The sequence below is a fragment of the Hoplias malabaricus genome, chromosome 17 (genome assembly GCF_029633855.1).
Source record: "Hoplias malabaricus isolate fHopMal1 chromosome 17, fHopMal1.hap1, whole genome shotgun sequence".
NCBI lineage: Eukaryota > Metazoa > Chordata > Actinopteri > Characiformes > Erythrinidae > Hoplias > Hoplias malabaricus.
This window is the reverse complement of record NC_089816.1, coordinates 36713455-36736094: the sequence shown is the minus strand read 5'-3', so window position 1 is coordinate 36736094 and position 22640 is coordinate 36713455. Positions and strand designations below refer to the sequence as shown.

At 48.6% G+C, this 22640-nt stretch overlaps 1 protein-coding gene across 1 annotated transcript in view; it reads right to left on the bottom strand.

The window, feature by feature from the left end:
• Positions 1 to 20427, bottom strand: part of LOC136673983 (protein inscuteable homolog) — a 38070-nt gene extending 17643 nt beyond the window's left edge. The window contains exons 1-5 of the mRNA XM_066649805.1: positions 20372 to 20427; positions 10479 to 10821; positions 9216 to 9268; positions 8360 to 8483; positions 7393 to 7506 (exon numbers count right to left, since the gene is read on the bottom strand). Coding sequence (XP_066505902.1) covers positions 7393 to 7506; positions 8360 to 8483; positions 9216 to 9268; positions 10479 to 10821; positions 20372 to 20427 — 690 coding nt within the window. The remainder of the gene's footprint in view (positions 1 to 7392; positions 7507 to 8359; positions 8484 to 9215; positions 9269 to 10478; positions 10822 to 20371) is intronic.
• Positions 20428 to 22640: the final 2213 nt, after the last annotated feature.

Genomic DNA, 22640 nt, shown 5'->3' with positions numbered 1-22640 from the left:
CAGTTGTGTAGTGTTGTGGTGATGTGGTTCTGCAGTTGGGTAGTGTTGTGGTTCTGCAGTTGTGTAGTGTTGTGGTGGTGTGGTTCTGCAGTTGGGTAGTGTTGTGGTGGTGTGGTTGTGCAGTTGTGTATTGTTGTGGTGGTGTGGTTCTACAATTGTGTAGTGTTGTGGTGGTGTGGTTCTGCAGTTGGGTAGTGTTGTGGTGGTGTGGTTCTGCAGTTGGGTAGTGTTGTGGTGATGTGGTTCTGCAGTTGGGTAGTGTTGTGGTTCTGCAGTTGTGTAGTGTTGTGGTGGTGTGGTTCTGCAGTTGGGTAGTGTTGTGGTTCTGCAGTTGTGTAGTGTTGTGGTGGTGTGGTTGTGCAGTTGTGTAGTGTTGTGGTTCTGCAGTTGTGTAGTGTTGTGGTGGTGTGGTTGTGCAGTTGTGTAGTGTTGTGGTGGTGTGGTTGTGCAGTTGTGTATTGTTGTGGTGGTGTGGTTCTGCAATTGTGTAGTGTTGTGGTGGTGTGGTTCTGCAGTTGGTTAGTGTTGTGGTGATGTGGTTGTGCAGTTGTGTAGTGTTGTGGTGGTGTGGTTGTGCAGTTGTGTATTGTTGTGGTTGTGTGGTTCTGCAGTTGTGTAGTGTTGTGGTTCTGCAGTTGTGTAGTGTTGTGGTGGTGTGGTAGTGCAGTTGGGTAGTGTTGTGGTTCTGCAGTTGTGTAGTGTTGTGGTTCTGCAGTTGTGTAGTGTTGTGGTGGTGTGGTTCTGCAGTTGTGTAGTGTTGTGGTGGTGTGGTGGTGCAGTTGTGTAGTGTAGTGGTGGTGTGGTTGTGCAGTTGTGTAGTGTTGTGGTGGTGTGGTTGTGCAGTTGTGTATTGTTGTGGTGGTGTGGTTGTGCAGTTGTGTAGTGTTGTGGTGGTGTGGTAGTGCAGTTGTGTAGTGTTGTGGTGGTGTGGTTGTGCAGTTGTGTAGTGTTGTGGTGGTGTGGTTCGGCAGTTGGGTATTGTTGTGGTTCTGCAGTTGGGTAGTGTTGTGGTTCGGCAGTTGTGTAGTGTTGTGGTGGTGTGGTTCTGCAGTTGGGTAGTGTTGTGGTGATGTGGTTCTGCAATTGGGTAGTGTTGTGGTTCTGCAGTTGTGTAGTGTTGTGGTGGTGAGGTTCGGCAGTTGGGTAGTGTTGTGGTTCTGCAGTTGGGTAGTGTTGTGGTTCTGCAGTTGTGTAGTGCTGTGGTGGTGTGGTTCTGCAATTGTGTAGTGTTGTGGTGGTGTGGTTCTGCAATTGTGTGGTGTTGTGGTTCTGCAGTTGTGTAGTGTTGTGGTGGTGTGGTTCTGCAGTTGGGTAGTGTTGTGGTTCTGCAGTTGTGTAGTGTTGTGGTGATGTGGTTCTGCAGTTGGGTAGTGTTGTGGTTCTACAGTTGTGTAGTGTTGTGGTGGTGTGGTTCGGCAGTTGGGTAGTGTTGTGGTTCTGCAGTTGGGTAGTGTTGTGGTTCTGCAGTTGTGTAGTGTTGTGGTGGTGTGGTTCTGCAATTGTGTAGTGTTGTGGTGGTGTGGTTGTGCAGTTGGGTAGTGTTGTGGTTCTGCAGTTGTGTAGTGTTGTGGTGGTGTGGTTCTGCAATTGTGTAGTGTTGTGGTGGTGTGGTTGTGCAGTTGTGTAGTGTTGTGGTGGTGTGGTTGTGCAGTTGTGTATTGTTGTGGTGGTGTGGTTCTGCAGTTGGGTAGTGTTGTGGTGATGTGGTTCTGCTGTTGGGTAGTGTTGTGGTTCTGCAGTTGTGTAGTGTTGTGGTTCTGCAGTTGTGTAGTGTTGTGGTTCTGCAGTTGTGTAGTGTTGTGGTTCTGCAGTTGTGTAGTGTTGTGGTGGTGTGGTTCTGCAGTTGTGTAGTGTTGTGGTGGTGTGGTGGTGCAGTTGTGTAGTGTAGTGGTGGTGTGGTTGTGCAGTTGTGTAGTGTTGTGGTGGTGTGGTTGTGCAGTTGTGTATTGTTGTGGTGGTGTGGTTGTGCAGTTGTGTAGTGTTGTGGTGGTGTGGTAGTGCAGTTGTGTAGTGTTGTGGTGGTGTGGTTGTGCAGTTGTGTAGTGTTGTGGTGGTGTGGTTCGGCAGTTGGGTATTGTTGTGGTTCTGCAGTTGGGTAGTGTTGTGGTTCGGCAGTTGTGTAGTGTTGTGGTTCTGCAGTTGGGTAGTGTTGTGGTGATGTGGTTCTGCAATTGGGTAGTGTTGTGGTTCTGCAGTTGTGTAGTGTTGTGGTGGTGAGGTTCGGCAGTTGGGTAGTGTTGTGGTTCTGCAGTTGGGTAGTGTTGTGGTTCTGCAGTTGTGTAGTGCTGTGGTGGTGTGGTTCTGCAATTGTGTAGTGTTGTGGTGGTGTGGTTCTGCAATTGTGTGGTGTTGTGGTTCTGCAGTTGTGTAGTGTTGTGGTGGTGTGGTTCTGCAGTTGGGTAGTGTTGTGGTGTGGTTCTGCAGTTGTGTAGTGTTGTGGTGATGTGGTTCTGCAGTTGTGTAGTGTTGTGGTGATGTGGTTCTGCAGTTGGGTAGTGTTGTGGTTCTACAGTTGTGTAGTGTTGTGGTGGTGTGGTTCGGCAGTTGGGTAGTGTTTTGGTTCTGCAGTTGGGTAGTGTTGTGGTTCTGCAGTTGTGTAGTGTTGTGGTGGTGTGGTTCTGCAATTGTGTAGTGTTGTGGTGGTGTGGTTGTGCAGTTGGGTAGTGTTGTGGTTCTGCAGTTGTGTAGTGTTGTGGTGGTGTGGTTGTGCAGTTGTGTAGTGTTGTGGTGGTGTGGTTGTGCAGTTGTGTATTGTTGAGGTGGTGTGGTTGTGCAGTTGTGTATTGTTGTGGTGGTGTGGTTCTGCAATTGTGTACTGTTGTGGTGGTGTGGTTCTGCAGTTGGGTAGTGTTGTGGTTCTGCAGTTGTGTAGTGTTGTGGTGATGTGGTTCTGCAGTTGGGTAGTGTTGTGGTTCTGCAGTTGTGTAGTGTTGTGGTGGTGTGGTTCTGCAGTTGGGTAGTGTTGTGGTTCTGCAGTTGTGTAGTGTTGTGGTGGTGTGGTTCGGCAGTTGGGTAGTGTTGTGGTTCTGCAGTTGGGTAGTGTTGTGGTTCTGCAGTTGTGTAGTGCTGTGGTGGTGTGGTTCTGCAGATGTGTAGTGTTGTGGTGGTGTGGTTCTGCAGTTGGGTAGTGTTGTGGTTCTGCAGTTGTGTAGTGTTGTGGTGGTGTGGTTCTGCAATTGTGTAGTGTTGTGGTGGTGTGGTTCTGCAATTGTGTGGTGTTGTGGTTCTGCAGTTGTGTAGTGTTGTGGTGGTGTGGTTCTGCAGTTGGGTAGTGTTGTGGTTCTGCAGTTGTGTAGTGTTGTGGTGATGTGGTTCTGCAGTTGGGTAGTGTTGTGGTGTCGTGGTTCTGCAGTTGTGTAGTGTTGTGGTGATGTGGTTCTGCAGTTGTGTAGAGTTGTGGTGGTGTGGTTCTGCAGTTGGGTAGTGTTGTGGTTCTGCAGTTGTGTAGTATTGTGGTGGTGTGGTTCTGCAATTGTGTAGTGTTGTGGTGGTGTGGTTGTGCAGTTGTGTAGTGTTGTGGTGGTGTGGTGGTGCAGTTGTGTATTGTTGTGGTGGTGTGGTTCTGCAGTTGTGTAATGTTGTGGTGGTGTGGTAGTGCAGTTGTGTAGTGTTGTGGTGGTGTGGTTGTGCAGTTGTGTAGTGTTGTGGTGGTGTGGTTGTGCAGTTGTGTAGGGTTGTGTTGGTGTGGTTGTGTAGTTGTATAGTGTTGTGGTGGTGTGGTTGTGCAGTTGTGTATTGTTGTGGTGGTGTGGTTGTGCAGTTGTGTAGTGTTGTGGTTCTGCAGTTGTGTAGTGTTGTGGTGGTGTGGTTCTGCAATTGTGTAGTGTTGTTGTGGTGTGGTGGTGCAATTGTGTAGTGTTGTGGTGGTGTGGTTGTGCAGTTGTGTAGTGTTGTGGTGGTGTGGTTGTGCAGTTGTGTATTGTTGTGGTGGTGTGGTTGTGCAGTTGTGTAGTGTTGTGGTGGTGTGGTAGTGCAGTTGTGTAGTGTTGTGGTGGTGTGGTTGTGCAGTTGTGTAGCATTGTGGTGGTGTAGTTGTGTAGTGTTGTGGTGGTGTGGTTGTGTTGTTGTATAGTGTTGTGGTGGTGTGGTTGTGCAGTTGTGTAGTGTTGTGGTGGTGTGGTTGTGCAGTTGTGTATTGTTGAGGTGGTGTGGTTGTGCAGTTGTGTATTGTTGTGGTGGTGTAGTTCTGCAATTGTGTAGTGTTGTGGTGGTGTGGTTCTGCAGTTGGGTAGTGTTGTGGTTCTGCAGTTGTGTAGTGTTGTGGTGGTGTGGTTCTGCAATTGTGTAGTGTTGTGGTGGTGTGGTTCTGCAATTGTGTAGTGTTGTGGTGGTGTGGATCTGCAGTTGGGTAGTGTTGTGGTTCTGCAGTTGGGTAGTGTTGTGGTGGTGTGGTTCTGCAGTTGGATAGTGTTCTGGTTCTGCAGTTGTGTAGTGTTGTGGTGATGTGATTCTGCAGTTGGGTAGTGTTGTGGTGTTGTGGTTCTGCAGTTGTGTAGAGTTGTGGTGATGTGGTTCTGCAGTTGTGTAGAGTTGTGGTGGTGTGGTTCTGCAGTTGGGTAGTGTTGTGGTTCTGCAGTTGTGTAGTGTTGTGGTGGTGTGGTTCTGCAATTGTGTAGTGTTGTGGTGGTGTGGTTGTGCAGTTGTGTAGTGTTGTGGTGGTGTGGTTGTGCAGTTTTGTATTGTTGTGGTGGTGTGGTTGTGCAGTTGTGTAGTGTTGTGGTGATGTGGTTCTGCAGTTGTGTAGTGTTGTGGTTCTGCAGTTGTGTAGTGTTGTGGTGGTGTGGTAGTGCAGTTGTGTAGTGTTGTGGTGGTGTGGTTGTGCAGTTGTGTAGTGTTGTGGTGGTGTGGTTGTGCAGTTGTGTAGGGTTGTGTTGGTGTGGTTGTGTAGTTGTATAGTGTTGTGGTGGTGTGGTTGTGCAGTTGTGTATTGTTGTGGTGGTGTGGTTGTGCAGTTGTGTAGTGTTGTGGTTCTGCAGTTGTGTAGTGTTGTGATGGTGTGGTTCTGCAATTGTGTAGTGTTGTGGTTGTGTGGTGGTGCAGTTGTGTAGTGTTGTGGTGGTGTGGTTGTGCAGTTGTGTATTGTTGTGGTGGTGTGGTTGTGCAATTGTGTAGTGTTGTGGTGGTGTGGTAGTGCAGTTGTGTAGTGTTGTGGTGGTGTGGTTGTGCAGTTGTGTAGCATTGTGGTGGTGTAGTTGTATAGTGTTGTGGTTGTGTGGTTGTGTAGTTGTGTAGTGTTGTGGTGGTGTGGTTGTGCAGTTGTGTATGGTTGTGGTGGTGTGGTTGTGCAGTTGTGTAGTGTTGTGGTGGTGTGGTTGTGCAGTTCTGTAGGGTTGTGTTGGTGTGGTTGTGTAGTTGTATAGTGTTGTGGTGGTGTGGTAGTGCAGTTGTGTAGTGTTGTGGTGGTGTGGTTGTGCAGTTGGGTAGCATTGTGGTGGTGTAGTTGTATAGTGTTGTGGTGGTGTGGTTGTGTAGTTGTATAGTGTTGTGGTGGTGTGGTTGTGCAGTTGTGTATTGTTGTGGTGGTGTGGTTGTGCAGTTGTGTAGTGTTGTGGTGGTGTGGTTGTGCAGTTGTGTATTGTTGAGGTGGTGTGGTTGTGCAGTTGTGTATGGTTGTGGTGGTGTGGTTCTGCAATTGTGTAGTGTTGTGGTGGTGTGGTTCTGCAGTTGGGTAGTGTTGTGGTTCTGCAGTTGGGTAGTGTTGTGGTGGTGTGTTTCTGCAGTTGTGTAGTGTTGTGGTGATGTGGTTCTGCATTGGGTAGTTTTGTGGTTCTGCAGTTGTGTAGTGTTGTGGTGGTGATGTGGTTCTGCTGTTGGGTAGTGTTGTGGTGGTGTGGTTGTGCAGTTGTGTATTGTTGTGGTGGTGTGGTTCTACAATTGTGTAGTGTTGTGGTGGTGTCGTTCTGCAGTTGTGTAGTGTTGTGGTAGTGTGGTTGTGCAGTTGTGTATTGTTGTGGTGGTGTGGTTGTGCAGTTGTGTAGTGTTGTGGTGGTGTGGTAGTGCAGTTGTGTAGTGTTGTGGTGGTGTGGTAGTGCAGTTGTGTAGTGTTGTGGTGGTGTGGTTGTGCAGTTGTGTAGCATTGTGGTGGTGTAGTTGTGTAGTGTTGTGGTGGTGTGGTTGTGTTGTTGTATAGTGTTGTGGTGGTGTGGTTGTGCAGTTGTGTATTGTTGTGGTGGTGTGGTTGTGCAGTTGTGTAGTGTTGTGGTGGTGTGGTTGTGCAGTTGTGTATTGTTGAGGTGGTGTGGTTGTGCAGTTGTGTATTGTTGTGGTGGTGTAGTTCTGCAGTTGGGTAGTGTTGTGGTGGTGTGGTTCTGCAATTGTGTAGTGTTGTGGTGGTGTGGTTCTGCAATTGTGTAGTGTTGTGGTGGTGTGGATCTGCAGTTGGGTAGTGTTGTGGTTCTGCAGTTGGGTAGTGTTGTGGTGGTGTGGTTCTGCAGTTGGGTAGTGTTGTGGTTCTGCAGTTGTGTAGTGTTGTGGTGATGTGATTCTGCAGTTGGGTAGTGTTGTGGTGTTGTGGTTCTGCAGTTGTGTAGTGTTGTGTTGATGTGGTTCTGCAGTTGTGTAGAGTTGTGGTGGTGTGGTTCTGCAGTTGGGTAGTGTTGTGGTTCTGCAGTTGTGTAGTGTTGTGGTGGTGTGGTTCTGCAATTGTGTAGTGTTGTGGTGGTGTGGTTGTGCAGTTGTGTAGTGTTGTGGTGGTGTGGTTGTGCAGTTGTGTATTGTTGTGGTGGTGTGGTTGTGCAGTTGTGTAGTGTTGTGGTGATGTGGTTCTGCAGTTGTGTAGTGTTGTGGTTCTGCAGTTGTGTAGTGTTGTGGTGGTGTGGTAGTGCAGTTGTGTAGTGTTGTGGTGGTGTGGTTGTGCAGTTGTGTAGTGTTGTGGTGGTGTGGTTTTGCAGTTGTGTAGGGTTGTGTTGGTGTGGTTGTGTAGTTGTATAGTGTTGTGGTGGTGTGGTTGTGCAGTTGTGTATTGTTGTGGTGGTGTCGTTGTGCAGTTGTGTAGTGTTGTGGTGGTGTGGTAGTGCAGTTGTGTAGTGTTGTGGTGGTGTAGGTGTGTAGTGTTGTGGTTGTGTAGTGTTGCGGTGGTGTGGTTGTGCAGTTGTGTAGTGTTGTGGTGGTGTGGTTCTGCAGTTGTGTAGTGTTGTGGTGGTGTGGTTGTGCAGTTGTGTAGTGTTGTGGTGGTGTCGTTGTGCAGTTGTGTAGTGTTGTGGTGGTGTGGTAGTGCAGTTGTGTAGTGTTGTGGTGGTGTAGGTGTGTAGTGTTGTGGTTGTGTAGTGTTGCGGTGGTGTGGTTGTGCAGTTGTGTAGTGTTGTGGTGGTGTGGTTCTGCAGTTGTGTAGTGTTGTGGTTGTGCAGTTGTGTAGCTCGGTGTATGTGTAAATGTGTAAAAGGGGGTCCTGACCTTGGCGATAATGCTGCAGAGCTGGGGTCCATCCTGTGTTAGTGACAATAAGTTGCTAATGGCATTCTCCATCACGAAAATATCCTCAGAGTCCTGCACCTGTTTAATCAGGACCTGAGAGAGACCACGTCCCCCAGGACAGAACCACAGCATTAGAGAGTTTCCTCACAGTGTTTTTGGGTAACAGGTCAGAACGGGTAAGTCTGTGAAGAGTCAGTCAGTCTGAGTGGTCAGTCTGACTGGTCAGTCTGTGAGGGGTCAGTTAGTCTGTGAGTGGTCAGTCTGTGAAGGGTGAGTCAGTGAGGGGTCAGTCAGTCAAGGAGGGGTCAGTCTGGTAAGGGTCTGTGTGGTGGTGGTCAGTATGTGGTCAGTGTGGCAAGTGTGTGGCCGGTGTGGTTGCTGTAGTAAGTATGTGGTCATTGTAGTCCATGTGTGGTCAGTTTGTGATCAGTGTGGTGTGTGTGGTTGGTGTGATCAGTGTGTCCTTAGTGTAGTCAGCGTGTGCTCAGTGTGTGTCCAGTGTAGTCTGTATGTGGTCACTATGTGCTCAATGTGGTAAATTTGTGGTCGTTTTAGTCCATGTCTGGACAATGTGCTCAGAGAGGTGAGTGCTGTTGGTGTGTGGTCAGTGTGGTGAGTGTGTAGTCAGTTTGTGATCAGTGTAGTGAGGGTGTGGTCAGTATGGAGAGAGTTAGGGTTAGTCAGTGTGTGATGAGTGGGTTGTTGGTGTGTGGTCAGTGTAGTCAGTATTTGGTCAGTGTGGACAGTGTTTGGTCAGTGTAGTCAGTATTTGGTCAGTGTGGACAGTGTGTGGTCAGTGTGGTCAGTAAGTGGTTGGTGTGTGTGGTCAGTGTATGGTGGTCAGTGTGGTCAGTGTGTGATTGGTGTGTGGTCAGTGTGTGATCGGTGTGTGGTCTTTGTGTGGTCAGTGTATGGTGGTCAGTGTTTGGTCAGTGCCTGTCCATACCTGTATTTCATTGGCCAGTGCCGTGTCGATCATATGGCTGAAGGATTCACTGACGTCGGTAAGGATCTCGTGAATTGCCTCCTTCATGGACTTCAGGAAGTACTCGTCTTCCGTGTGAAGACACCTGGGGACGGGAGACACTTCCTTCAGGGGTCAGTTATTTACTGGGTTTATTCCGACAAGAAACTGAGACAAAACAGCAACAAAAACAACAACTACTACAACATGATCAACAAAAACAAACACATAATTAACAACATCAACAACAAAAACAACTACTACAGCAACATCAACAACAAAAACAAAAACATAATTAACATCAACAACTACAAAAAGATTAACAGCAACATCATCAACAAAAGCAACAATACAACATAACAACAGTAACAAAAACAACATCAACAACTACACTATCAACATCAAAAACATCATTAACAACAACTACAAAAACATCATCAACAAAAGACAACTACCACATCATCAACAAAACAACTTCAAAAAAAACCTCAACAGCAACACAAAGAACTACAATATCAGAACCCCACCCCCCAAACCCCTACCATACTGAACTCCGCCCCCAAACCCCTACCCTACTGAACCACACCCCCAAACCCCTACCCTACTGAACCCCGCCCAATCAAATGAAACCCAAATGTTCTCCAGTACTTCACTTTTAATTAATTTTAAGTAATTCTTTGATACACTGTGTGTGTGTGTGTGTGTGTGTGTGTGTGTGTGTGTGTGTGTGGGAGAGAGAGAGAGAGAGAGAGAGAGAGAGAGAGTGAGAATATGTGTGTGTGTGTGTATGAGAGAGAGAGAGAGAGAGAGAGTGTGTGTGTGTGTGTGTGTGTGTTACCTCTCAGTGATGACAGTGAGCTCCATGCACTTCTCCAGCAGAGCTGTTTCATACTGCAACACACACATCACATACAAAACAATACACACACATCACACACCACACACACAGCACATCAGCTTCTGTTTACACACAACATCATGAACTCACTCAAACACAAATTTTATCTGCACAGACCACAGGGCTGTGAAGGGTGTGTGTGTGAGGGCTGTGTGTAGAGTGTGTGTGGTGTGGGTCAGGGGTGTCTGAGAGGTGTGAAGGTTGTGTGCATGTATGTGTGTGTGTGGAGTGTGTGGGAGCTGGTGGTTTGGGCGCCACTGTACTCATGCATGAGGGAATGGACGTGGCAGTGGTGTGTGTTTGGAGTGTGTGAGAGGTGGTTGTGGATTGTGTGGGGTGTGTATGTGTGAGGGGTGGGTGTGGAGTGTGTGTGGAGGGTGTGTGGGAGTGTGAGGTGTGTATGTGCGATGGGTGTGTGTGTGGAGTGTGTGAGGTGTGTGTGGAGTGCATGGGGTGTGTATGTGTGAGGGGTGGGTGTGGAGTGTGTGCGTGGAGTGCATGAAGTGTGTATGTGTGAGGGGTGTGTGTATGGAGGGTGTGTGAGGTGTGTGTGGAGTGTGTGAGGGATGTGTGTGGAGTGTGTTAGGTGTGTATGTGTGAGATGTGTATGTGTGAGGGGTGTGTGTGGAGTGCGTGAGGTGTGTATGTGTGAGAGGTGGATGTAAAGTGTGGGTTTGTGGAGTGCGTGAGGTATGTATGTGTATTGTCTGTATGTGTGAGGGGTGTGTGTGGAGTGCGTGGGGTGTGTATGTGTGAGGGGTGGGTGTGGAGTGTGTGTGTGGAGTGTGAGGTGTGTATGTGCGATGGGTGTGTGTGTGGATTGTGTGAGGTGTGTATGTGTGAGGTGTGTGTGTGGAGTGCATGGGGTGTGTATGTGTGAGGGGTGGGTGTGGAGTGTGTGCGTGGAGTGCATGAAGTGTGTATGTGTGAGGGGTGTGTGTATGGAGGATGTGTGTGGAGTGTGTGAGGTGTGTATGTGTGAGGGGTGGGTGTCGAGTGTGTGTGTGTGGAGGGTGTGTGTGGAGTGTGAGGTGTGTATGTACGAGGGGTGTGTGTGTGGAGTGCGTGAGGTGTGTATGTGTGAGGTGTGTGTGTGGAGTGTGTGAGGTGTGTATGTGTGAGGTGTGTGTGTGGAGTGCTTGAGATGTGTATGTGTGAGGGGTGGGTGTGGAGTGTGTGTCTGAAGTGTGTGTTAGCTCTGACCTTGTGCAGGTGGGAGCCGGTGGTCCGGGCGCCGCTGTACTCGTGCACTAGGGAGCGGACGTGGCAGTTTGCTCGGACCGCCGTGCCATGGACCCTCTGCCAGCGTCCCCTCTCCAGTCTCTGGAACATCTTCCCCAGCTCTGTGCTGACCACTAGCGCTCTCTTCAGGAGGGTCTGCAGGTTGTCCCGAGTCACATGATCACCTGTCACAATGAGGTCACCCGGAGGGTCCTCGTCTACTCCGATGGGCTTCGACTGCAGGACACACATACACTCCACCTCCGTCATGTGGCGCAGGTCCTCCATCCAGCGCTGCACAGAGTCTACCTGAATGGACAGCATCCTGGGGGGACAACACACACCGTTAGGTCATACCTTTAACTGCCTGTGTATACAGGGCCATGTCCAGAGGCCACGTCCTCCTCACCCCATCACCTAACACCACACCACAGTCCCAGGTGTGGTGCATGAGCCCAAACAAATCGTAACACCTCTGTTCTCCTCCAGAGAGAGAATCCACTCCCTCCTCAGCTCCTAACCGTGGTTCAGGTTCTGAGTGACCAGTCTAGCTCGGAGATCAGTCACTCCAGTGATTTAACACTTTGTTGTGAATCAAAAGGAACAAAGAAGGAAAACAGAATCATTCAAACTTAACAGACCAACACCTCTGTGCGGTTACAGCTGTTCTACTCCAGCTGTTTTTCCTCTGACCACAGCAGAGCGGTCTGAGGCCAAATGGATCCCAGCAGGTCCGGCTCGGTTTAAACCCTTCTCCCTGAGATAGAGAGAGAAGAGCTTTACCTCTCTGAATCCTCCGGGCTGTTTTTGTGTTGTGGACAGTGACGCTGCGGATCTGTCACAAACGCAGATGCGGATAATGCCCGGCACAAGTGGGGGCCAATTAGTGTCGGAGAGATGGCTTCTTTGGCCGGGCAGTAATAGCCAGAGGGGTCAGCAGATTCACAGAGGTCAGGGACGCTTGCGGAGAGCACAGGAGGGTAAAGCACCAGGTCAAATAATCCCCGCAATAACATCGCCTTCCACCCACGCAGAGGCAGCGCAGATAATCAGTAGCAGGGGCCCGCGAGCAGGAAAGCAGGGACTTCTCTGTCTCTTAATTGCCCATCATTTGGATCACGAGCGTCATCAACCTGGCCCCGCTGGCCCCCACCCACCACAGAGTCAGAAAGACAAAACTCCCTCCATCTCAGAGGAAACCAGTCTGTGATTCCATTAAAACCTCTCAACCTGGGACCAGTTTCGTCGTCTGCAAAACACACACACCTCACCACAAGAACACCACCTTCTGGAAGTGGACAAAACTGCAGGGAGGATGGCTGAGGCACAGAATCAGTCTGGAGGGGAAGCTTAGAAGGAGGTGATGGTGTTACTGAAACATGTAGAAATGGCAGCTCTTAAAATGGAGTTATGAAATAAGTTTGGGAGAAGAACCACGCCCAGACTCCTCCTCTTCATTACTCTGCATCCTATAAAACCCACTCCTCTCTCCTCACCTTCTCGTGACGAAATTCGCACCCCACCCCCACCTCTACTCCTCCTCTTTCACCAGTGAATTTCCCAGGTAAGGGGGGGTCTGGCTGGACTCTCCACCAGCAGAAGCCACACAGAACTCCAGCCCAAGTCCTTCTGAGTTCCCCTTCCTTGCCCTGCTTACATCAGGCGTGGTCTTCACTTTGCAAATCTGTGATTACAAGTTCTGTGAAGATAAACATCAGTGCAGTCGTCTGCATAAATCCTTCACATTCTTCAGAAAGATGACACGTCCACTGCTGTCTGTCTGCTTCCTCTCAGTATGTGCTGCGTGTTTATGCTTTTCCTGATGTTCCTGATCTCTCTTAGAATTAAGGTTAAAATACAATTAAATAAACAAAATAATGGGAATAATGAGGAGCTGTCGATGTATTACTGGCTACTGAAAATATTTTAGGCCACGCCCACTCAATACTCACTCGAACCATAGTCAGATCCTTAACCAACACCACCCCCCCCCATTACACCCAGGCTTGATGTCGAAGATCACACCAAAATTCACACAACTAACTATAAGTGACTGAAGTACAATCACTTCAGCCAGATTATTTCAAACAGATCACTTCAAACTGATCACAGAAAACAGATCACATGAAACATATCACTTCAAACTGATCACAAGAAACTGATCACTTCAAACTGATCACATAAAACAGATCACATAAAACAGATCACTTCAAACTGATCATAAAAAACTGATCACAGAAAACAGATCACTTCAAACTGATCACAAATCAGATCACATCAAACTGATCACTTCAAACAGATCACAAAACAGATCACTGAAAACTGATCACAGAAAACAGATCACTTCAAACAGATCACATAAAGCATGTCACTTCAAACTGATCACATAAAGCAATCACTTAAAACTGATCACTTCAAACAGATCACTGAAAACTGATCACAGAAAACAGGTCACTTCAAACTGATCACTTCAAGCAGATCACATAGATCATGAAACCAGGTGTTAATTCTTAAATAAGTGAAATTTTCCAGAATGAAAGCATGTTAATCTTATAGACTCTCAGACTCGTCAGCACTCAGATTAGAATGCTCTTCATTGATAATGATGCTGAAGCAGAGAGATTTTATTCTGTAATCTTCATTATGTAAATGAAGTGATTTTGCTGTGTTTCCATTGGTCAGGATTGTTATGTTGTGTGAAGGACGGCTGCTGTTTTCAAACAAAGCAGAGAATAAAACTCAGGGAAACTGAACCGGGGAGGGGGGGGTTCTCTCTCTCTGCTTAAACAAACTTTTCCATTGCCTGCCGGCTGTGATGGAGATAAACGGCAGGCTGTGAATGGAGTGTGATTATCGTAATGCAGGTATCTATACCCCTGTTTATATATAAACACCAGCGCAGCGCTGGAGGAGACTCTCCTCAAATCTCTCCATCAGCGGAGGCACAGAAAGCCCTCATCTGAATGGAGTAATCAGGATAATAGTTGTGTTTTATGGGAGGGGATGAATGTGCTGCTCTTGAGCTGTGGAAATGACAAATATTTACGTAGCTGAGCGTAGGGAGGTCAGCGGGCACCTGGCCTTTATTCTGTGAGTGTTTGCTGCATGAATGAGCTACTCTCAGCATCTCTGGGGAGTGTTTACACAGCGAGAGCTCCGCTACTGAACGAACACAGGGCCAGGCCTTCGCTTCTGCCGCTGACCTCAAGAGGAGAGTGCAGTTCTGAAAACTACCTCCAGGAGGAGCTGATAATCACAGCGGCAAATTAACTTTCCCAAATACCACAGGAGTAAAAAAGGAGTAGATATTCATCACCTCAGAACTTAGCACTGAGAAATGTGTACACCTGCAGAGTCTAAAGTCTTTTATGGCCTCCTCAGTGAAAATCCAGCCTTTATTCTGGTCAGTGTGAGTGTGGTGGAGTTAGCCCTCTCACTGCCCTCCAACTGGGGCACAGCACCATTGGCTTAGTTAGTGGACACTGGGAGGACACATGTTGTTGTATTTGCAGAAGATTGTTCCAACGGGTTTAAGGCACGTAACATAAGATGTTTACGCACAGGAACTCTGGTCAACATCGGGAATCAGGTCCAGAGTTTTCCAGAGACGTCTTTCACAGTGGAGCCTGTGCAGCATGTGGTTCAGGTAGGGGGCGGAGCCTGTGCAGCATGTGGTTCAGGTAGGGGGCGGAGCCTGTGCAGCATGTGGTTCAGGCAGAGTGCATGTGCAGGAGGTACAGCGTGATTCTCGGAACATTCCCAGCTCTGTTCTCACAGGGGTCACTGGGATTTTACACAGATTGTGTCCCAGAGAGAGGATAAAGTCCGGGGAACATCCAGGACAGTGTTAAAGACATTTGTGTTTACACACACAGCTCCTCTGGGTAAAGTCTAGATCAGTTCTGGGAGACGGAGCGCTTTGATTGGGGCTCATGTGAAACTTTTTCTGATCATTGTAAATAAACCCCTGTGTTCTTTGGACAGTTTGAAGCATCCAGAGAAGTCACTGAGCTGTGTTTCCATGTGTTTCTGTCAGTGTTCATCCTCTCTCTCTCTCTCTCTCTCTCTCTCTCTCACTCACACACACACACACACACACACACACAGAATCATTCTATAAAGTCCTGCATTACACATTTCTTTCAGCATCAATAATTCCGGTGCTGTGTGGCAGCGGGTGACGTGGTTTATTTGTTCGCTGCGCAGCTCGAGACGTATTTGTGGTCCTCTCATGTGCTCCTGCCGTTTCACCTGTCAACTCCCACACAAAAAAGTTTTCCTCTGCATTCCCATTGGCTGCGAGACTGTCCGTCATGTCATTACACGTCTGTGCCTGGATCAGTGTTATTGTTGTGTACCGTATTATTGATGTGGAGCTGAAAGTGAGGACATTACCGTCACTGAGTCACACACAGCGACAGAGCCACAGTCTCTAATCTGCCAGAGATACGTCAGGTTCATCCTGTCAGCGGCGCTCTGCTCCTCTCTCAGCTTTGTGGGTCACGCAGAAACATCAGAGCTGTGGGTTCAGAGTAGTGTGAGGCGGAGAGAAAATGTAACAGCACCGTCACCGCGGAACGTCAGGAGGACGTCTTCAGAGCCTTTACTGAGGAAACACAGCCAGAGAACATTCCACAGAGATTTTATTTCACTGAAGGAACAGTTCTGTGTCTTCCCACAACATCCACGGTTGATGAGCTCTTGAGAAATACACCTAACCCCCACCGGACCCCTGTGTGTGTGGTTAAATATGGCTTATGTGCGTGTGTGTGTGTTCACCACCACAGGACAGTTAACTACAGAGACTACGTTTCCCTGAGGGGAATAATAAAGTAACTCTGCTCCTCCTGAGGGTGGCACGGTGGCGCAGCAGGTAGGTGTCGCAGTCACACAGCTCCAGGGGCCTGGAGGTTGTGGGTTCGATTCTTGCTCCAGGTGACTGTCTGTGAGGAGTCGGTGTGTTCTCCACATGTCCGCGTGGGTTTCCTCCCACAGTCCAAAAACACAAGTTGGTAGGTGGATTGGTGACTCAAAAGTGTCCGTAGGTGTGATTTTGTCTGTGTTGCCCTGTGAAGGACTGGTGCCCCCTCCAGGGTGTATTCCTGCCTTGTGCCCAATGATTCCAGGTAGGCTCTGGACCCACCGCGACCCTGAACTGGATAAGAGTTACAGACAATGAATGAATGCTCCTCCTGATTTTTCTTTCTGTTTAAATACATTTATATGGAGCTAGTGCTGACAGAACTTTCTCTGTTCAGTTCCACTCTGCACCAATGGCCACAGTTCAGCACCTCTTTCTTTTGTCTTCGATATTTTATAGTTTTAAAATGTTCTTAAAATCAGAACATCAGTTATAGTTTTAAAAGTATTTTATCCCTCAGTTTGAGCTGTTAGCGGTGACTGAACTCACACAGGCTCAGAGACACCTCCACCTCCTTCCACACTGCGGCTAGAGCAGCATCACCACAGTTCACAGAACAGTGAGACAGCTACAACAGGATAGTGAGACACCTGCAGTGGGACAGTGAGACACCTACAGCAGAACAGTGAGACACCTACAACAGGACAGTGAGACACCTACAGTGGGACAGTGAGACACCTACAGCAGAACAGTGAGACACCTACAACAGGACAGTGAGACACCTACAGTGGGACAGTGAGACACCTACAGCAGGACACTCAGACACCTACAGCAGGACAGTGAGACACCTACAACAGGACAGTGAAACACCTACAACAGGACAGTGAGACCTACAGAGGAACAGTGAGACATCTACAGCGGGACAGTGAGACACCTACAGCAGGACACTCAGACACCTACAGCAGAGTTTGAGGAGACATGTTGAGTTTGAGGAGATGAGTACATACACACACTGTACATGAACACACTATATGCACACACACACACACACACACACACACGCACACTATACACATGCACACACCCACACACACTACACATACACACACTATATGCACAAAAATGCACACCCACACCCACACACACTATACGCACACACACACACACACACACACACACACACACACACACACACACACACACACAGGGTGTTCTTGCACCTCTCACCATGTAAAATGGACAGATTCTGCCCCCGATGCAGTAAGAGGACATTCAACACACAGAGACCGACCATTCACCACCAGGTTACCACACTGAGACTACACAGGCCGGCCAATCTGAACACAGTGTGGCCAGGTTACCACACTAAGACTACACAGGCTGGCCAATCAGAACACAGCGTGACTAGGTTACCACACTGAGACTACACAGGCCGGCCAATCAGAACACAGCATGACCAGGTTATCACACTGAGACTACACAGGCTGGCCAATCAGAACACAGCATGACCAGGTTACCACACTGAGACTACAGAGGCCGGCCAATCAGAACGTAGCATGGCCAGGTTACAACACTGAGACTACACAGACCAGCCAATCTGAACACAGCGTGGCCAGGTTACCACACTAAGACTACACAGGCCGGCAATCAGAACACAGCGTGACCAGGTTACAACACTGAGACTACACAGGCCGGCCAATCAGAACACAGCATGACCGGGTTACCACACAGAGACTACACAGGCTGGCCAATCAGAACACAGCGTGACCACGTTACCACACTGAGACTACAGAGGCCGGCCAATCAGAACGTAGCATGGCCAGGTTACAACACTGAGACTACACAGGCTGGCCAATCAGAACACAGCGTGACCAGGTTACCACGCTGAGACTACACAGGCTGGCCAATCAGAACACAGCGTGACCAGGTTACCACGCTGAGACTACACAGGCCGGCCAATCAGAACACAGCATGACCAGGTTACCACACTGAGACTACACAGGCTGGCCAATCAGAACACAGCGTGACCAGGTTACCACACTGAGACTGCACAGACCGGCCAATCAGAACGTAGCATGGCCAGGTTACAACACTGAGACTACACAGGCTGGCCAATCAGAACACAGTGTGACCAGGTTACCACACTGAGACTACTCAGACCAGCCAATTCGAACACAGTGTGGCCAGGTTACCACACTGAGACTACACAGGCTGGCCAATCAGAACACAGCGTGACCAAGTTACCACACTGAGACTACACAGGCCGGCCAATCAGAACGTAGCATGGCCAGGTTACAACACTGAGACTACACAGGCCGGCCAATCAGAACACAGTGTGCCCAGGTTACAACACTGAGACTACACAGGCCGGCCAATCAGAATTCAGCATGTCCAGTTTACCACACTGAGACTACACAGGCCAGCCAATCAGAACACAGCGTGACCAGGTTACCACACTGAGACTACACAGGCCGGCCAATCAGAATTCAGTATGTCCAGTTTACCACACTGAGGCTACACAGGCCAGCCAATCAGAACGAAGCATGGCCGGGTTATAACACTGAGACTACACAGGCCAGCCCATCAGAACACATTGTGGCCAGCTTACAACACTGAGATTACACAGGCCGGCCAGTCAGAACGTAGCATTGGCAGGTTATAACACTGAGACTACACAGGCCGGCCAATCAGAACACAGCATGACCAGGTTACCACACTGAGACTACACAGGCCAGCCAATCAGAACGTAGCATGGCCGGGTTATAACACTGAGACTACACAGGCCAGCCAATCAGAAAACAGCGTGGCAAGGTTACCACACTGAGATTGCACAGGCCGGCAAATCAGAACTCAATCACACACGGAGGTCTAGAAGACCACCACTAGTTTCTAATTTAATATGACAACCAGAGGTCAATGTACTGAGACTCTGATCAGAACCTTTGTCTGGATCGGACCCATCTCTTTGGTTCTGACATGACGGCAGAAATATGAAAGGAAGGGATTCCTCAGAAAAATGAGTAAAGCATCCAGCACCGGTCCACTCACCTGCCACACGGCAAAGGGAGGCATCAGGACCCAGGGTCTGTCCGATCCGCACTGGTCCAGTTTCCAGCCCAGGCCCGGCCCCCAGCTCTGCTCCGCTCAGGAACGCAAGGAACCTGCGGAGAACGTTCCAGTCTCGGAATCTCAGGCTAAAAAAAGCTCAGGGGCTGGATTCAGGAACAGAGCTGCAGCTGAGGCCCAGATGTTTTTTAGCAGAAACACACACACACACACACACACACACACACAAACACACACTAAACTGCTCAGACACACACATACACACACACACAAACACAGATTAAACTGCTCAGACACACACACACACACACACACACACTAAACTGCTCACAAATACACGCACACACTAAACTGCTCACACACACACACACACACACTAAACTGCTCACACATACATGCACACACACACACACACTAAACTGCTCACACATACACGCACACACACACCCACTAAACTGATCACACACACACACACACACACACACTAAACTGATCACACACACACACACACATACACACACACACACACACTCACTAAACTGCTCAAACACACTCAAACACACACACAAACACAAAACTGCTCACACACACACACTAAATTGCTCTCTCACACACACACACACACTAAATTGCTCACACACACACACACTAAACTGCTCTCTCACACACACACACACACTAAACTGCTCACATACAAACATATACACACACACACACACACACACACATACACACACACACACACACACACACACACACACTAAATTGCTCTCTCACACACACACACACACACTAAACTGCTCACACATACACGCACACACACACACACACTAAACGGCTCACACACACACACACACACACACTAAACTGCTCACACATACATGCACACACACACACACACACACACTAAACTGATCACACACACACACACACACTAAACTGCTCACACACACACAAAACTGATCACACACACACACACACACTAAACTGCTCACACATACACGCACACACACACTAAACTGATCACAAACACACACACACACACTAAACTGCTCACACACACACAAAACTGATCACACACACACACACACACACACACATACACACACACACACACTCAATAAACTGCTCAAACACACTCAAACACACACACAAACACAAAACTGCTGACACACACACACACACACACACTAAATTGCTCTCTCACACACACACACACATAGACACACACACACACACACACTAAACTGCTCACACACACACACTAAACTGCTCACACACACACACACACACACTAAACTGCTCACATACAAACACATACACACACACACACACACACACACATACACACAAACACACACACACAATAAATTGCTCTCTCACACACACACACATACACACAGAGATCTGCTCACACACACACACACACACGTGTTCTGTGTTAGTTTTTAAAATAGTTTTTTTAATGAATTAGTGTTTTGTGTCCTGTTTGTTTATCTGCAGCAATATTTATCCGCCCAAAAAAATAATAATGAGTCCAGTATTCACACCAAGTGGCAGCGTGACACTAATCCCGCTCCGCTGCTTCCTGTCGGAGTTGTTGTTGTTGTTTTTCAGAGGAAGTGGAGCAGGTTTAATCAGAAGGAGAAGAGTTTCTCTCGGAGTCGAGCTTCAGCACAGAGTGACAGAGGAGACGGACCACGCGGAAAACCCACCAACACACGGCAGAGCGGGACTCAGCCGCACACGGCACAGGGAGAAACAACTACATCAACATGACACCCATCAGCCTCCATCACTGCACCCCAGCACACACACACACACACACCGGATACATCCTCCTGCTGATTATTCCCATCTCAACAGCTCAATGATGCTCGGAGTGCTGTGGATAATCAGGATGATGTGGCGTGATCTGCTGTGGTGGAGGAGAGAGGACGTGACGCACCTTTTGGCCATGGATAAGGAAGAGCTGCTGCTTCTGGAGTTCTGAGGGGTCTCCATCCGGCCCCAAGTGGCACATAACAGCAGCAGTCCTGCGGGGACAAAATAGAAACATAAGTATACCATTTAAACTTTATAATTCAACATTTACTCAGTTATTCAGCGTTAAACTGAGGAGGAAACACTCTCAGATCCTCACTGATTTAAACACTGCGCAGAGAGCTCAGCCTGAACAGACCCTCAGAAATCCCCCAAACTTAACCTTATACAATACTTTTCAATTAAAAATATTTATTCTCCTTCTTTTCCAAACCCCACGAGCCCCACAGCAGTGTTCTCCCCCTGTGTAAACAGCCCCTGTTCAGAACGCCCGCTTTCAGCACCTGTTCCTTTAAATGATAATGAGCCGCTCGCTTTTCACCCCGACCCCGAGCGCACAGCAGTGAGGAGCGAGGAGCAGAAGCTCTGGTTTTTAGCAGTTTTCACTCTGTTCTCTTTCTTCTCCGTTTTTACTCAGTGCTCTTATTTCTCCGCGCTCGTTGTGTCTGTTTTGTTGAGTTTAACCTCGTCTTTGCGCTCTCACATGAACACAGGTCCTGCGCTGTGATTAGACAGACTCAGACGAGGGGGCGGGGGCCATTCTAAAGTCTCTGCTCTTGACGTCAGAATTGGAGCAGAATCAGAACGACTCGTTTCTGACTCAGGCAGCGCACAGAACACTGACTGGGGTCTTGTTTCACAGTGTGTGGTTGAGGTGGGTTCCGGATCCACACATTAATGTGAACATATGCAGTGTTTATAATATGTCACCTTTAACAGAATCTGCCACATTTCTATCAGAGAAAGCCATAAGCGCAGCATTGAGGCCTGACATGGACAACATTAGAGAGCATTCATTAAAAAGTTCACTTTGTTTGGTTTAATAAACCCTTAGAATCTACTCAGACTTACAGCCTGTCCCACTTTCCTCCCTTTCCTCATGTCCAGCCTGTCCCCCCTGTCCTGCCCATCCTCATGTCCAGCCTGTCCCCCTGCCCATCCTTATGTCCTGCCTGTCCCCACTGTCCTCATGTCCAGCCTGTCCCCCCTGTCCTCATGTCCAGGCTGTTCACCCTGTCCTGCCCATCCTCATGTCCAGTCTGTCCTCCATTAATGGAGCGGTTATGGCTTCTGATTGACCACTTCATCGCATCCCTCTGATCAGAAATGAAGTAACTTCATTACCCATAACCCTCTGTTTAAGAGCTGGAGCTGAAGCGTTCCATCAGACTCCTCTTATCTTCTCATTACGTTCCCCACCCTCCTGTCTGGCCATGGGGGCGAGGGGAGCATCTCTGCCCAGAAGCTTCATTCAGCGCGTGTTATTGATGTGTCTGGTTTAGATGATTCCATTTTAAACCCTGCGGGGGCCGTGCCTCTGTCATCCATTTAGATAACAACATCCTGCGGTGCAGTGATTAGGTCCTGAGCTGGACGCTCTGTGCTGTCGGACCAGGCCATGGACAGAACTCAGACACTAGGTAAATTACACATAACAAGTCTGAGAGAGAATGCTAATCGCTGTAAATCTGCTTCTCACTGGTGTCTGTGAGTCTCTGCTATAAACATCTCAGGGGGAGAGAGAGAGAGTGAGAGAGAGAGAGAGAGAGAGAGAGAGAGAAGGCTGAATGCTGAGTTCTGGATGTTCCAGTCGGTCCAGAGCATCTCAGTCGGTCAGAGTTTGGACAGGAACGGGGACTCAGAAACTCTCATCCCACATCCCTCCCCCCAGAATGATTAGAGTACTTTCTCCACCCACAGCGTAACTCCCAGCTCCAGAGGGGGCGCTACAGCGAGGTGAAGTGCAACTAAAAATGGACTCTCAATTTCACTGAATGGGCCTTTCCTTCTTAAACTGAAACCCCCTGCTCCAGCCCCCCCTCATCTCTGCCCCTTAATTCAGCACTTCCCCCAAGAGCCAGCATCGAGAGCTGCGCCCCTGAAGAGCTTTTAACCCTGGCTTCCTCAGCCCCCAGTTCATCAGAGAGAGAGAGAGAGAGATGTAAATAAAACCTAATTAACTGAACTCAGAGAGAGAGAGAGAGAGAGAGAGAAGAGAGAGAGAGAGAGAGAGAGTGGAGAAAGAAAGAGAGAGAGAGAGAGAGAGAGAGAAAAAGAAAGAGAGAGAGAGACACAGAGAGAGAAAGAGAGAGAGAGACAGACAGAGAAAGAAAGAGAGAGACACAGAGAGAGAAAGAGAGACAGAGAGACTTTGAAAATCTGATAGAGTGTGT